Genomic DNA, 15,465 nt, shown 5'->3' with positions numbered 1-15,465 from the left:
ATTTACATAATGTACATATAGTTCTGCACTTATAACAGTTCAGATTGGATTTCAACTTTTATAAACAGTATATGTGTTTGTAGGGTTCAGAGACTGCCATATTTCCATGCGAGAGTTGGCTAGCACACTCAGAGGAAGATGGTGAAACTATACGGGAGCTGGTACCATCTGACATCATCATTGAGAAGTTGTCCAGAGATGGAACACTCAAAACAATGCAGACTGAAGTGGATGATGCACTGGAAAGTATGTAATTAACAACTTTACATATACACAATGCATACATACATACATATTATTTAGTTCATGCACATTATGTTGATTCATTTCTTGTGAACAGGTACAAGATGGCATCTGAAACTCTTCCTTTTCAATGTGATGTTTCTTTCAACACTTACTGTCCAAAAGCATGCCCTAGGATTACGGATATGACAGGCACTGACAGGGTTCAGGCTGCAAATTCTTGTAGCTGCTTATGTGGCTGATGACTTAACATGGGTCAATTCATTCTAATTATATTAATCTTATTAGTACAAGAGAGTTTAATTTGTTTCCCATCGAAGTACAGTATACTTTGTTTACTAGGTAACTCTGGCTAATGTCTTGAGAATCCAATGAATCCAACTGTGATGATCAGTTTACAGCATTGTTTCCAAAACACGCAGTTACAATACTCATTATTAAGCTCTGGGCCAAGATGTTCTGATAACAAGTATAGCTATGGACAACTTTTTTCCCCATGTATACTGTATAAATATACATCAGTCAGCTGTAATATCCTGACAGGTGATGCAAATAACATTGATTGTCTCAAAACAATGGCACTTAGAAATAGGTAAAATATTAAGTGAACATTTTCTCCCTGAAATTGATGTGTTGGAAGCAGACAAAAATAGGCAAGAATAATGATTTGAGTGACAATTTGTGAAGTCTAGATGACTACCTCTGAACAGCTCCAAGACTGTAGCTTTTGTGGGATGTTCTAGGTCTGCAGTGGTGGAAAAAACTGTAAACCAGGGACGAGGCTTATGGGTGGCCTGTGTAGTCTCATTAAATGGAAGATCTACTGTAGCTCAAATTGCTGAAAAGTTAATGCTGGTTCTTTTAGAAATGTGTCAGGACCAACAATGCACCACGGTTTGTTGTGTATGGGGCTGGATGGGCAGAACCACTCAGGATGCCCATGCTAACCCTTGTCCACTGAAAAGTGCCTAGAATGGGCACATGAACATCAGAACATGACCAAAGAGCAAAGGGAGAAGATGGCCAGGTCTGATGAATCATGTTTTGTTTTTACATTATGTGGATGACTTAAGCTACGTTTACAATGCAGGTCTCGATGCCCAATTCTGATTTGTTGCCTATATCTGATTTTTTGACCGTCTGTTTACACGTTCTTTTAACTATGACTCATATCCGATACACGTGTTTACACTTGCCATACCATCTGAAACATTGCGCATGCTTAAAGGGAGGTTCTTGCGCTCCACACTAGCCAAGATAGACGAAGGTGAAGTATGCTTGACGCTCTGCGATATATGCAAAATTCGCAAACGTCTCCATGGTTTTAATACGAATGAAAAAAACGGCATAATTGCAGCCTGCGCATATGTTTTATTCACCAAATACTGATTTCTTAATGTTATTTTGCCCAAATAAGCATTAAGAAAGGGGGGCTGGGTGCTTTTCCTTTTCCATGTCACCTGCGATGTTATAATGCCACACGCGCTTCCACCGGAGAATAAAATTACGTCAATAAGAAGAAGTCACAGTTTTAATGACGTACAGAACACAATGACTCAGGAAATCCGATCTGTCTGTTTACACAGCAATCACATTAGCACATATCTGATTTATATCTGATTTAGTTCCACATATGAAGGAGGCGTGAAACTGATTTAGAAATATCAGAATGCATGCGTTTTTTTCCTGTTTACACGGACATAGAACATATCCAATATGTGTCACATATGAGCAAAAAATCGGAATTGGGTCGCATTTACCTGACAGTGTAAACGTAGCTATAGTGTGTGTCGCTTATATGCAGAAGAGATGGCACCAGGATGGACTAAGGGAAGATGGCAAGCTAGCACTGGTTAATGTTTTACTGGAAAAACCCTTGGTCCTGCCATTCATGTGGATGTTACCAAGTTTACCCCTTCATGAAAACAGTATTCCCTGATAAAAAATGTTTCAGGACAGTTTGAGGAAAACAACAATGAGGTGTTGACTAGGCCTTTAAATTCTCCAGATCGCAATTCATTTGAGCATCTTTGTGATGTGCTGGATAAACGTCCAATTTATGGACGCCACACTTGACAACTTAGAGTACTTAAAGGGTCTGCTACTGATGGCTTTGTGCCAGATATCAATACGACATCATGTGTTCAGCAGTAAAGTGGAGCTCATGCCTTGATACATTAAGTCAGGAGCTGTTTTGGTGACAAAAGTTGAACTACTCAATATTAGATGACTTGTCATAATGTTATGGCTGATTAATGTATAATAGAAGTGTATTTTTTCTCATTGGATAGCAACTTAAAACACCCAGCAAAAAAAGTGGTGGGGGGTAAAATAAAAACTACATGCCATCTTGTGAACATTTACAGATCTTCATCTTGAATTCTAAATTACAATGCATAATGTAAAATTTCATCCATTTGTTTCAATTGTCTCTAAATATAAAAAATAACATTGTTTACATGTTATTCATAGCTATTTGTATTGCAGTAGTGGGCATACACAAAATGTTTCCATGGTCTGTGTGTGTGTGTGTGTGTGTGTGTGTGTGTGTGTGTGTGTCTGTGTGTGTGTGTACTCAGTTCATATATATTCAGTGACCGTGACCACTGGCGATGTGTATGGGGCAGGCACAGATGCAAATGTATTTATTACTTTATATGGAGACATGGGGGATTCGGGGGAGCGAAAACTCAGCCAGTCGGAGAACAACAGGAACAAGTTTGAAAGAGGAGCGGTAAGACACACAGTGCAAAGGGTTTTTCACTTAAACCTGCAGTCCCCCTTTTAATAATACAAGATTTAATCATTTATTTTTTAATAATACAAGATATCACCCTTGAAATTTATTAGAACATTCCACATTCTATAACAACAATGAGCTTAAGATAAGACAGAGATAGATCATGTCTGTTTCACCAAAGATGTGCTTATGTACGTGTATGTACTGTATTGATAAAGATGTATTAAAGAGAATACAGTATAAGGACATCCTGGGTTTTTACTGAGTTAAAAATAGATCATTTATTTACTATTCTTTGAATTTATGCTAATTGGTCAGGTGGACACTTTCAGTATTGAAGCAGTGGATCTTGGGGAGGTGTTCAAGATCTGCATACGCCATGACAACAGCATGCTAAGTCCTGATTGGTACCTGGACCAGGTAGAGGTTGTGGACACAGATACGGATGAAGTGTTTCTTTTTCAGTGTGAGCGCTGGCTGTCTTGCAAAAAGGAAGACAAACGAATTGAAAGAGTCTTCTATGTCAAGGTGTGTGTGTGTGTTTTAAACAAATACATGTAAAACAATAAAAAACATATGACGCATGTGCAAAAATCAGTTAGTGACTTAATTTGGCTTTTTAATCAAAAAGTTTTGTCCGGGGGTTTTGTAAGAGTGGCATAGCAGCTTTTAAATGGAAATAAACTTTGTGTAGTTCATACCACATTGATGACCTGATGTTTCTTGAGAGGAAATGTCCAAAACAGAGGTTTGGACAGCAGCATCTAGATGTTTCCAACCCTTGGAGCCCTCCCTGCTTTTATCTAAGAAATGCTGAGCCCCCCTCACAACAACCCACCCCACCCCAAACTAGCCCAACCCAGCTTATATATACTGTATAAACATATATATATATATATATATATATATATATATATATATATATATATATATAATTTTCGATACAGATTTCTATTTTAATAAAATTGTAAATGTGTAGTTATGGTTTAATTTACATTTTTATATTTCCATCTCGGAGCAGACAAAGGCTCGTGTACATACTGTGGTTTTGCCGACCCCTTGTGGGGGCATGGACCTCAGGTTGGGAACCTAATAATAAGTAGGCATGGTCTTGACAACCATGAAATACCTGAAATAGACAGAAATCATTGTTATACTAACAACCAGGCAAATTTGTTGGTCAAGAACAACAACGAGTCAAAACATATAGCTGTGATAGCTGTGAAGAAAAACACAGAAAGCAACCAATAAGTCAACAATAAGCTGCACTAGGCATGTGTAAAGTTTTCACAATCTATTGATCAAAGAAAGACTCCGGTCAACATTTACAAATGCGTCCACAAACTATGGGAACACCGATTAGCTTAATCTGCATGTCTTTGGAGTGTAGGAGAAAACGGAGAGTAGATGCAAACTCCATGCACACAGACCCCGAGGCAGAAATCGAACCCAGACCCTGGAGGTACAAGGCAACAGTGTTAACCACCAACCACGCGCCGCCAATTCTCTGATTAAGCAAAAAAAAAAACAGTTCTGAATCCTGCATAAGTGAGATGTGCCCAAAATTTATGCAACTTGCAAAACCCTCCTATAGTTTGTGAATATCGCTTAAGTTTTCAGTCCATCTAACTCTAACTGTTATTAGTTTATGAGTAAATCCTTCTACTAATATGTGTCTGTGGTTATGTAGGGGTTCACAGAAGAAAGAGAGAGTGCGTTTTGTCCTATAAGAAGAGTGACCAACCTGGACAGCAACATGAATAAAAAGAGCAAAAAACGAGCCACTGAGGAGGAGGAGGAAGAGGAGGAGGAAGACCAGGATTCCTCATGTAGGAGAAGCAGAATATCTTAAAGTTATACTTATCCTGTGCTTGTAATAGGCTTATTACTGATGTATTATATTATAGTATGTATGTTTATGTGTGTGTGTGTGTGTGTGTGTGTGTGTGTGTGTGTGTGTGTGTGTGTGTGTGTGTGTGTGTGTGTAGTGATACCTTATCACTTGACAGTGAAAACAGGCTCTGATCGTCTAGCAGGGACAAACAGCCGTGCTTATGTCATCATTAAGGGGTCAAAACACAGACAGACCGAACTTATGTGGCTGGAGTTGGAAGGGAAGACCGCCTTCACACCTCAAGCCCTCGACTATTTTACCTGTTATGGTAGAGATGTAGGGGACATAAAAAAAGTGGAGGTTAGAAATACACATTCATGTAGTCATTTGCCATTTCCAATACCTCGAATTAAAATAATAATAATAATAATAATAATAATAATAATAATAATAATAATAATAATAATAATAATTACTACTTCAAACATTACACAACACTCTGGTTAGGTAATGCAATGCCATTGTGGAGGGGAGTACAAGAGAGTGGTGTAAAAAGATTCCACAAATAAAAATACTTAAGTGCAAAAACAAAGTAAATGTATCTAGTTATCTTCCACTTCTGCAGAAGATATTGTAAATACAAATACAATAAAATGTAATAAAGCACCACTAATTTGAGGTGTGTGCTTATGTATGTGTGTACTGTATGTTTGTGTGTAGTTAGGCCATGATGGTGCCACTGCAGAAAGCTGCTGGTTTGTGGGTGAATTCTCTGTTGCTGTGCCGACCAAAGGGATCATGTATGTTTTTCCCTGCAAATACTGGCTGGCCAAAGATCGAGGGGAAGGATTAACTTCACGCGTGTTTAATGTCATTGATGCAGACACTATCAGCATTTCACGCAAGGTACACTCTCTCTCTCTCTCTCTCTCTCTCTCTCTCTCTGTCTCTTTTGCTCGTTCGTTGCTTCTTTCCAGAGCTGCTTTCCAACATGTTTGATGATTCTAATGAAAACAGTTGGCTGTGACATCTCTGTAAGAAATGTGTAAACAGTAGGTCAGCAATTTATCATAAATTTCTGGTCCAGTACTAGGATAGAAGGCTGATACCACAGCCAGGCCAGTGACTTGAATTGCCCTCAAATGTGATCCCCAGTCGGTGACACGTCCTTCAGTTTCACGAATCATATGACATGGGTCTGTTAAGGTCACTCTACTGCTGGATCAGTATGGGACTGTATTCATTAACCTACAATCTGATAGGTTTTCTGCCTTCCCAATACCAAGCGTTTGAAAGTGACCAACTGGATGTTGTACAGTTTTCTTTTTCTTTATTGTAATTTTGTTGTTTTGTACAGTACAGTAGCTTGTTATTTTCATTGTATATGTTCGACCAGGCAAAGACCCAAGGCAGACAGGTTTACCGACAAGGGGCAATCAAATTATTAGTCCAATGGTCAGATAAACCAGTTAAAAACAGGCAGTTTCAGGTACAAAGGAGAATCCAGGAACCAAAAGGATAGCTGGAAAATTTAAACACGAAATGAAGGAGACATTTTGGCAAACTGAGCCTGGTTTAAATAGAGAAGGAGAGAGCTGAGGTAATTAAACACAGGAACAGAGGTAGAGGTGCAGGAATTCACCAAAGTGACATTTGAAACAGGAAATGCATAGAACAATAACACTTTGTGGGTGTGTTTCAATTTTCGTGCTGCATCCTTCCAAGGATGCATTTGAAGGCTGATTACGTCATAGCGTCACGTTTAAGGCTGTCCTACGTCAATAGTTCTTTCAAATGTGGCCAACATGCAGCCTTTTCCCCCCTGAAAACGGAAACCTATCCCAAGATTCTTTGTGAGTCTAGGAAGAAACGGTGAAGTTGGTAAAGGCAGATTTAGGATGCTAGGAATGGAAAGCCTATGACGACTGCTTAGACTGCGTCTTTAGAAGTGACCATCTCAAAGTGAGTCACAGCATGTGTCTTTCACTAGGCCTCATTTTAGTGTGCCTGTGTAGGTATAGGCGTTTATTCCAACCAAGCAGAAGTCACACTTGATTCCACCTGTGTAATTAATCGCTCTAAGTTTTCAATAGACTATCAGGTGTGACATCTGCTTGGTTGGAATGAAAGCCTGCACCCTCACCGACCTTTTCAGGATGACACTTGACACCACTGTTTTAAATAGTGGTCCAAATAGGAGATACAGTACTGCCTTTGGTTATATTTCTTTTACAGGCACATTTATTGATAGCTTATAGCAATTGTTATCATTTAAAGCTGTTTATTGGTGACTGAATCTGGGTTTGAGTGGTAATTTGCTGATTTGGCATCAGGTGGCAGTGCTGTTCTTCTCATTCCTCTTCAACCGTTTTTAAAGGTAGAGGGGAAACAGAGGGTTTAAATCTAAATCCCATTGGGCTGCTGTTGATGCAAAAAGCAAACAACAAAGTAAAAAGGAGAATAGTTATAAAGAAATGCATCAATGCTGTTGATGCATTTCTTTATAACTATTCTACTTTTTTCTTTGTCGTTTGCTTACATCACATCACTAAATTAAGGCATAAAATATAAAAGGAAATAATCTTATGAGAAATTAATGGTGTCACTTTTCTGTGTTTCTGTGCTGTATAGAAAGATTCTGTTGTGATTGCTAATGCAGCCTATGTGGGGTTAGGTGTATTATTTTAAAAAGGAGGTATAGGTGTGGTCGTCTTCCAGTATGAAAAAATATCACTGTTTTATCTCGGTTTTAAAGTAAATGTTGAATATGTTTTAGTTACAGTAAAATAAAAAAATATAACATATATATTTTTGAAATGAATTTGTACAAATCTGTAAACAGTCAAGCTGATCTTTCTTGTAGTTTGAATAAAAAACCCATCTACGTCTGGGTGTTGAGGTATTATTTGTTAGTTAGTAATTGCACTAAAAGCCACTGTTGCCATTTTTGTAAAAATGTAAATGTAAAAGAATAGCCTGAGTTCCTTAAAGTGACATCAAATCAACATGGCCGCTCACGGCATCAGAAATGTTGTTTGTTTTTCCTTTTCTAACTCTTTGTTTGTGTTCATAATTGAATATTCAATATAAAGTAATTATCAAAAAAAATAGAAAGAAAAAAACAAAGTAAAGCTTCCTACAGTTAAATGAGTTATACTACATAGACACTTAGCTTTAGATGATCAACATACAGACTTTAATTTGTTGAATCTAAAACAGTCTTAGTATAGCTTGTTGGTAACAAAAACACAACACGTCTGGTTTTTCCACTTTTTCAGAAATAAAGGCATTTTGACAGATTTTGGGTTTCCTCATAGTACTCCATCATAGTGGACTTTATATTTTAACTTGTTTATCTCACTTATTTTATCTGACAGTCCAAGTACTGTTCAAGTACTAATGAAACAAATACGTCTTGAGTCACCGTTTAACGATTCTCACAACCTGTTCATGAATTCCTTTTACTTATTTTACTTGAAACAATGTCTCTTGTCTTGTAGGTTATCTATGAGGTAACCGTGGTAACAGGTGATGTCCAGCACGCTGGCACAGATACACAAATCTACCTCACGTTGTTTGGAGTGTACGGCACATCGGAGGAGATCATTCTGCCTAAATTGGAAGATAGGTATACACACACACACACACACACACGCACACACACACACACACACACACACACTAAAAGCAGATTACTGATATACAAGAAGAAGAAAGAGGACATTATGAGGTGTTTGTGTGTGGATGTGCGGTCCCAGGTTTGAAAGATGTCAGACCGACACGTTTAATCTAGAGATCGAAGACATTGCTCCACTCCGGAAGATGCGAGTTCGCATTGATGGCTCTGGAAGTAGACCCAACTGGTTCCTTGATAAGGTTTGTCTGTGTGCTACAGTACATACAGTACAGTCTTCTTTACAAATCAACTATGAATAAAAATGCAGATTCATGGCAAATGAAAGGAAATCTCTTAGCTCACTTTTGCTTTAGAGAGTTCTAGGGTCTTGTACAGTCAATGCCTAAGCACACTGACGATGTTCTAATGGCTTGTAGTTTCAACATTTTAGTAAAACTTTGTTATTACGGTTTAGATTTAATTTGTTACCCATCTGAAAATATGTCTATGAAAATACAATACATGACCCTCTCAGAAAGAGTTTTTCCTGAACTTAAGTGTATTTATGTGTAGATTGTTTTGCATAACCTTGAGACAGACGAGGTGGCATTGTTTGTGTATGAGGATTGGCTGTCCCGCTCATATGGACCCAACCGCACACTTGTGTGTGAGATGGCTGCGATTATTGACGATGAAGAAGTGGTGCAACTCACAACATATACAATTGCAGTCAAAACCAGTGATCTCGCAGGTACACAACTCTCTCACAACAAACCTGTACACAGTCCACAACTCTACATTATATAAGCCTACACACAAATCTAGAAAGATGATGCTAGTTACTGTATAACTAGAAACTAGCCACTGAATGCTACACATACTGTAAATGTGCGGAACAGTAACGGATTAGGTTTTAGGGGAAGGAACAGAAGCTGAAACGTTATTCACTATGTTTTAGGTGCGGGGACAGATGCCAATATATGGATGATTATTTTTGGTGAGAATGGAGACACAGGGGCTCTTGCTCTGAAAGAAAGCGAGAACACCAACAAGTTTGAGCAAAGTTTGACTGACACATTTCACTTTTCGGATATACTTAGTCTTGGAGAGCTCTCCAAAATCCGGGTGTGGCATGACAACACAGGTAAGTGCTTTAAGAAGAGCACATACCAATTAAAGTGGTTTATAACCAGTGGTTATAACTGTGTGCATGTATTGTTTCATAACTGGTAGTTTTAGATCCATAAAGAACAAAGTGATTTTTTATATTTTTTATAATATTATTTGTATTAAGAATGGCTGTTATTGTTATTTGATATATATTTTACATATTCTGTAATATTTGTATTGCATACTTTTCATAGGTTGATTTTAGTCCCATACGTAATATGTATACGTAGGGTCCGTTGAAGAAGAAGGAGGGGGCTTGGTGTTAGTCTGTTGACCGTTCTTTGAAACCATATTTAATTTGAAGCTTGAAGAAGTGTAAATAGTTCTTAAGTTTGATTTTGTTGTATCCTGACAAACGAAAAGTAAACTTTTACACGACAAGTTTGTGGTTTTACGCGTCAAATCCTTTGAGCCGATCCCCTATGGAAGTGGCGGAGAACCGAAACGACATTACAGGTAGCATAAGTTTAGTACTTGTACAAAAGTCTTTAGCCAGCCCCGATTTCTCCATTTTAAATTAAGTGATGTAAATGAAATGAAGGAGATAGGAACAAAATGTTTTACTGGCTGCAACAGGCTGCAAAGTGGCTAAAGATGCAATTTAAAAGTTGGTTGTTTATGTAACCTCAGCAGCAACTTCATTTTCCCTCTCATCTGTTCCTACCACTCAGCTTTCAGCATCAGCAGTATATTGATAATCTGTACCTTTTTCTCACTGGTTCAAGCCTTAAGTTAGCTAACTTCTTTATGCTTGATCCTTTACTGCATGGCTTAACAAACAAAAACGTTTACCTGAAACTGGTCAGAAACTTGCCAAACAACGTGAGCTAAAAATGTTCTTCAGGAAGCCTGAAGCCTGGAGAACTTTACCTCATGAATATTTTAAACATACATTAAAGTCTGCCTCTTTGGGAGCAAAATATGAAGGGTGGCTCAAGCAGTTTGCACAATGCTGTATGTCTGTGTAATGTCTGTAATTAACAGTTAAGTGATTAAAACCATTCTACAGTTTTTACATTTTGTTCTCAATTCCTGACTGAACATATATTTACTTTAAGATACATAACCTATATAAGCCTATGCTTTCCTGAATTTCTCTGTGTGTGTAACCGTTTGTATATTGTGTGGATATTGGTGTTTTTGCTTCAGGGCTTGCTCCAGGGTGGCATCTGGAATCAGTGGATATTTCTGATGAAACCATGGGGAAGAAGTTTCGTTTTCGTTGTGACCGCTGGCTTGCAAAGAAGGAGGATGATGGCCAGATCATGAGAGAGATAGCCTGTGCTAACAATGATGTGCTGGACTTTGATGAGAAAACTAGTAAGACGCTCACAGACACACATGCACTCACAAATTAAAACACACATGTTCTCATTCAGATTACTACAGCATTGTTATTTTTTAAATCACTAAATGTGTGCCTGTATCTGACTTATAAATGCTTAAAAAACTTGGTAACACCCAGGGTAAAGTGCAAGCAGAGGGTTGAGCAAAACAGTTTTTTTTTATTTTTTTTTTATGGAATGCTAAAAGCTTTGTAGAGTTTTGCATGTTTTTCCTTTCCATTTCTGCACAACATACTGCTGAATTAATTGGCAACTCTAAATGTGAATGAGTCTGTAAATGTGTGTCTACACAGTGGCGTGTAATAAACCGACATCCTATTTGGGGTTCTTACCTTGTGTGTTAGGACTCCTGATTCATTACCATTCTGACCAGGATAAAGCAGATTTTACCTTAAGGAACTTAATGAAGTTTCTATATAAACACGTAATATGTCATCAGAAATTTTTGTAACTAATTATGTTAAAATAAAAAAAGGGTGGTACAGATATTACTCATGCATACGCTTCAACCAAAATTTTTCTTACATTTTTGATGTTAAGCCTCAACCCTGTCATGTTTCTGTTAGAGTATGAGGTTGTCACATTAACAGCAGATACAGACGATGCAGAGACAAAAGAGAATGCCTGGATCATTCTAGAGGGAAGACTAGGAAGATCCAAAGAACTCACGATGGAGAACTCCACCAAAAAGAAACGTTTTTTACGGTAAAAAAAAAAACCTCAAAAACTCCGGGGTATATATATATATATATATATATATATATATATATATACACAGTGGAACCTCGGATTATGAGTAATGCGGTCTACGAGTGTTCCGCAAGACGAGCAAATAAGAGTTTCTGTTCTTGTTTTGACGCCGAGCGTCACGTGATCACAACTGAGCCAACCGTTTTTCTCTCTCTTGCGCTGCAGAATTCTGGGTAATCGTCTCCCCTGCTAGGTTTTAGTGCTTGTCTCTGACTGGTATAATCAACATCCATGCAACGTGTACTGTTTACTATAACACTGTGACCACGTATGTGTACATAAAACATATTTTATTTTGTGTTTGTAAGCGTGTTTGTACAGAAGGCATGTGTGCTTACTAACGGAATCACTGCTGTAAAGTAACAAAAAAAAAAAACGTGGAACGGGGTCTGCACACACATACACACACTCTCTGCCTTACACAGAAACTACGCTCTGTCGCGATTCTTTTCAAAGGTAAAGTGGAGGTTCATTTGTTTTTTTGTTGTTTTTTTTACTTTACAGCAGTAATTCCTTTAGTATGCGTTAGTATGACTAGCGATGTTCCTTGCTAATTTTTCTGATAAAACAATCTCTTCATTAATGTGTGTTGTGTGCACGCACATTACACACACACACACACACACACATACTCTTGCATTTACAGCCCCTCTTCCACCCCCTCCTCCTCTCGGCTTCACACACAGATACAGACGGACACTCTCTGCACACACACAGCGCCTGCGTGCACAAATGGAAGCATTAATCTGTCTGGATTTATTTTAACTTTTTTTAAAGGTAAAGTGCAGGTTTTATAGGTTTTTTTTTTACTTTATATTTTGCATTAATTATTTTTATGTATTTATTTTTTTGAGCTGTAGAACGAATTATTTGAGTTTCCATTATTTCTTATGGGAAAATTAAATTTGGTTTGGTGTTTTGAAATACGAGCCCGCTTCCAGAACGAACTATACTCGTAATTCGAGGTTCCACTGTATATAATTTATATATTTATTTAAAAAATGTATGCAGTTTTTTCTTCAACTGACAGAAATTTAATCATATACATTTTTTTAAATTAATGATTCATTAACAATCAGTGAAAAGATCACATATGATAAATAGAATATTATGAGAAGTCAATTAAACCAAAATGATGTTGTAATGACATGTTGTGTATGTGTTTATAGAGGTGCCATGGACCGGTTTGAGTTCTCCTGTAAGATTCTGGGTGACATTGTTTGTATCTGCCTGGGCCACAGTCCCAAAGATGGCAAGAAGAACAAATCAGAAGCCTTCTGGAGGGTGGAGGAAGTCATCATAAAAGAGAAAAACCTTGGCAACAGGTTAGTGATTCTTGACCAAGATGCTGGGACAGCAGCAGTGGCATACACTAAACTAAGATTTGTACATTATTATATTTCTATATATAATATATATAATAATATATATTTATATTATTGTATAATATTATATTATATCACAAATTCTTAAAATGTAAAATTACATTTGCATCTCCTGTTATTGCCTACATGCTATCACTATATTGTGTAAATTATACAAACATGTGTAATTGATTTAGACAGTTTTTTAAAACTCAAAAGTAAATGTGGAAGGCACATACTGTACAACTTGGTCTTATAATTGAGACATGACAATGAGTGCTGTTGTGCTAGATATCAGCACGGCTATGACTTGGTCATAAGAACAAGGTTTGATGCTAGAGTACTGAAGGCAAAACAGCCATGCTGATATTCAGCACAACGATATGACCTTATTACAGTAAAATAACAGTATGGCCTGTTATTTTTCTTTTATACAACAGTTCCACTGACACCATTTATAATCAACAAAGAATTATTTGTTTGTTCATGTAAGTAGTTAGGGTGGAACTAATACTGGTAGAACTAACTAACTGGGACAGATGTAACGACAGTGTAATAAACAGAGGTGAAACCAGTTTGAAATTCTTACTGGTGATATGTAACAAAGAGGTGAGGAGAATGAACCATTGAGCTGATGGTCCTGTAATTTTTATTTTTTTATATATTTCCACTTATTCCACTTTAGAATACATTACATTAGCTACGTTATTTAAATCGCAAATATGAAACACTAGTGCGTTATGTAAGTGGTAAAACAACCCGTCCCACACATTAATTAGGGCCCTTGATTAGGGGTTGGAGAGCAATTTGGGATTCAGCCTTGTGTTAGAAGCTAGTTAGTTTTGAAGCTATGGCTTGTTTTAAACAACTTCTCCAAAATTTTAGGGAGAACATGCAGATTAGAAATTGGCCTATAATTATAAAAAAAAATCACTTAGATCAGAGCCTCAGGGAGGCAGGAACTGTGCCAGATGATGTAAGTGAAGAAATAACTGATGTACAAGCTTTAAGTGAATAAGGCTGACAGGTGAAAGAATTGGTTGTAGATTCAATAAAGTGCATTTTTTTTAAATTCATGCATAACATAATATTTTACCTAAAAGCTTAGCACTGCTGGCCCATTTATACCAGCCGTCACTGTTGTAAACTATTCCTGAAGGGCAGGACATATTTACAGTATTGTGCATCATACTGTGTATATAATTAATGTAACTATTACTGATTATCCTTTCATCACTTTCTTGTCCCTCATCTACAGGTACATCTTCCGCTGCAATGCACTTATCCCCCTATTGTACAAGCGTGATGACTTCCAGACCTTTGAGTGCACAAAGTTCATTGAGAGCTTTGCCAGCAAAGCACGCAAACTGGCACCTGTCACATATGAGATCATTGTGATAACAGGTGACGAAAAGGGTGCAGGTACAGATGCCAAGGTCTTTCTTACTGTCTTCGGCACCAGTGGTGACTCAGGCCACCGCCAACTGAAGCAGAAGTTCCGTAATCTATTCGAGCGTGGCCGTACAGACCGATTTAGCATAGAACTGTTGGATATGGGTGAGCTGCTTAGAGTCTGCATTGAGCACGATAACTCAGGCATCAGTCCTGGTTGGCTGCTGAATCGGGTTGAGATCACTAACACAGCCAATGGGGTGACAACTGTCTTCCCATGTGACAAATGGCTGGACAAGAACCAAGCTGATGGCAAAATTAAGAGGGTCCTTTACCCAAGGTATTGACATCTTGGGATTGCAAAAAAAAATAATAATGCACTAACAAAAGGCCAACTTTTTTTTCTTCTAAATGGAAGTAGTGGATGCTAAATATGAATAATGCAATGTATATTAGCATATGCCTGATGCACAAAAAAGCAAGGTAATGAACATGCTTACAAATGTGCTGCCAAATAGGATTTTGTGGGTCAATTATGGTCTTTTAATGTGTCCTGTTAATGATATTGCACGTGTGCAATATTAAGGCATAGCATATAATAAGATTTTTAATATAAAAAATTAAATGCTAACACATCACAAATTTAAAAAACGAAAACAAATTTTCATGAATTGCACACACATTATTAAGATATTTTGGAAGTTCTCAGTTGTCAGTTCTGCCATAGTACTGCACACTTTTTCATTCCTCTTACAGATTTGAATTCAAAGATTATCTTTAGTTATAAGATTAGACAAACATTCAAATCCAGTAATTTCATACTAATATTGTTAAACGCACAATCTCAGGGCATTGACTGTGCATGTTAACTGTGTGTGATGGAAAAAGATGAACAAACTGGATAACTGTTTAAATTGAGTTTTTATTCATTTTTGACAACATTTAAGTCTTTCTACCTCATTAGGTCTCTACCAGGAGCGGAAGCATGTTTTATGGTGCTTGTCCAAATT

At 37.4% G+C, this 15,465-nt stretch overlaps 1 protein-coding gene across 1 annotated transcript in view; it reads left to right on the top strand.

Moving 5' to 3' along the window:
• Positions 1–14,948, top strand: part of loxhd1a (lipoxygenase homology PLAT domains 1a) — a 45,985-nt gene extending 31,037 nt beyond the window's left edge. Inside the window, exons 30-43 of the mRNA XM_053479351.1 lie at positions 84–246; positions 2,823–2,977; positions 3,302–3,511; positions 4,674–4,812; positions 4,972–5,177; positions 5,538–5,723; positions 8,318–8,445; positions 8,576–8,693; positions 9,007–9,184; positions 9,392–9,577; positions 10,753–10,923; positions 11,516–11,654; positions 12,869–13,024; positions 14,322–14,948. Coding sequence (XP_053335326.1) covers positions 84–246; positions 2,823–2,977; positions 3,302–3,511; positions 4,674–4,812; positions 4,972–5,177; positions 5,538–5,723; positions 8,318–8,445; positions 8,576–8,693; positions 9,007–9,184; positions 9,392–9,577; positions 10,753–10,923; positions 11,516–11,654; positions 12,869–13,024; positions 14,322–14,802 — 2,616 coding nt within the window. The 3' untranslated portion in view covers positions 14,803–14,948. The remainder of the gene's footprint in view (positions 1–83; positions 247–2,822; positions 2,978–3,301; positions 3,512–4,673; positions 4,813–4,971; positions 5,178–5,537; positions 5,724–8,317; positions 8,446–8,575; positions 8,694–9,006; positions 9,185–9,391; positions 9,578–10,752; positions 10,924–11,515; positions 11,655–12,868; positions 13,025–14,321) is intronic.
• Positions 14,949–15,465: the final 517 nt, after the last annotated feature.

Source organism: Clarias gariepinus, chromosome 19 (assembly GCF_024256425.1).
Source record: "Clarias gariepinus isolate MV-2021 ecotype Netherlands chromosome 19, CGAR_prim_01v2, whole genome shotgun sequence".
Lineage (NCBI taxonomy): Eukaryota > Metazoa > Chordata > Actinopteri > Siluriformes > Clariidae > Clarias > Clarias gariepinus.
This window is presented reverse-complemented; position numbering and strand designations above follow the sequence as displayed.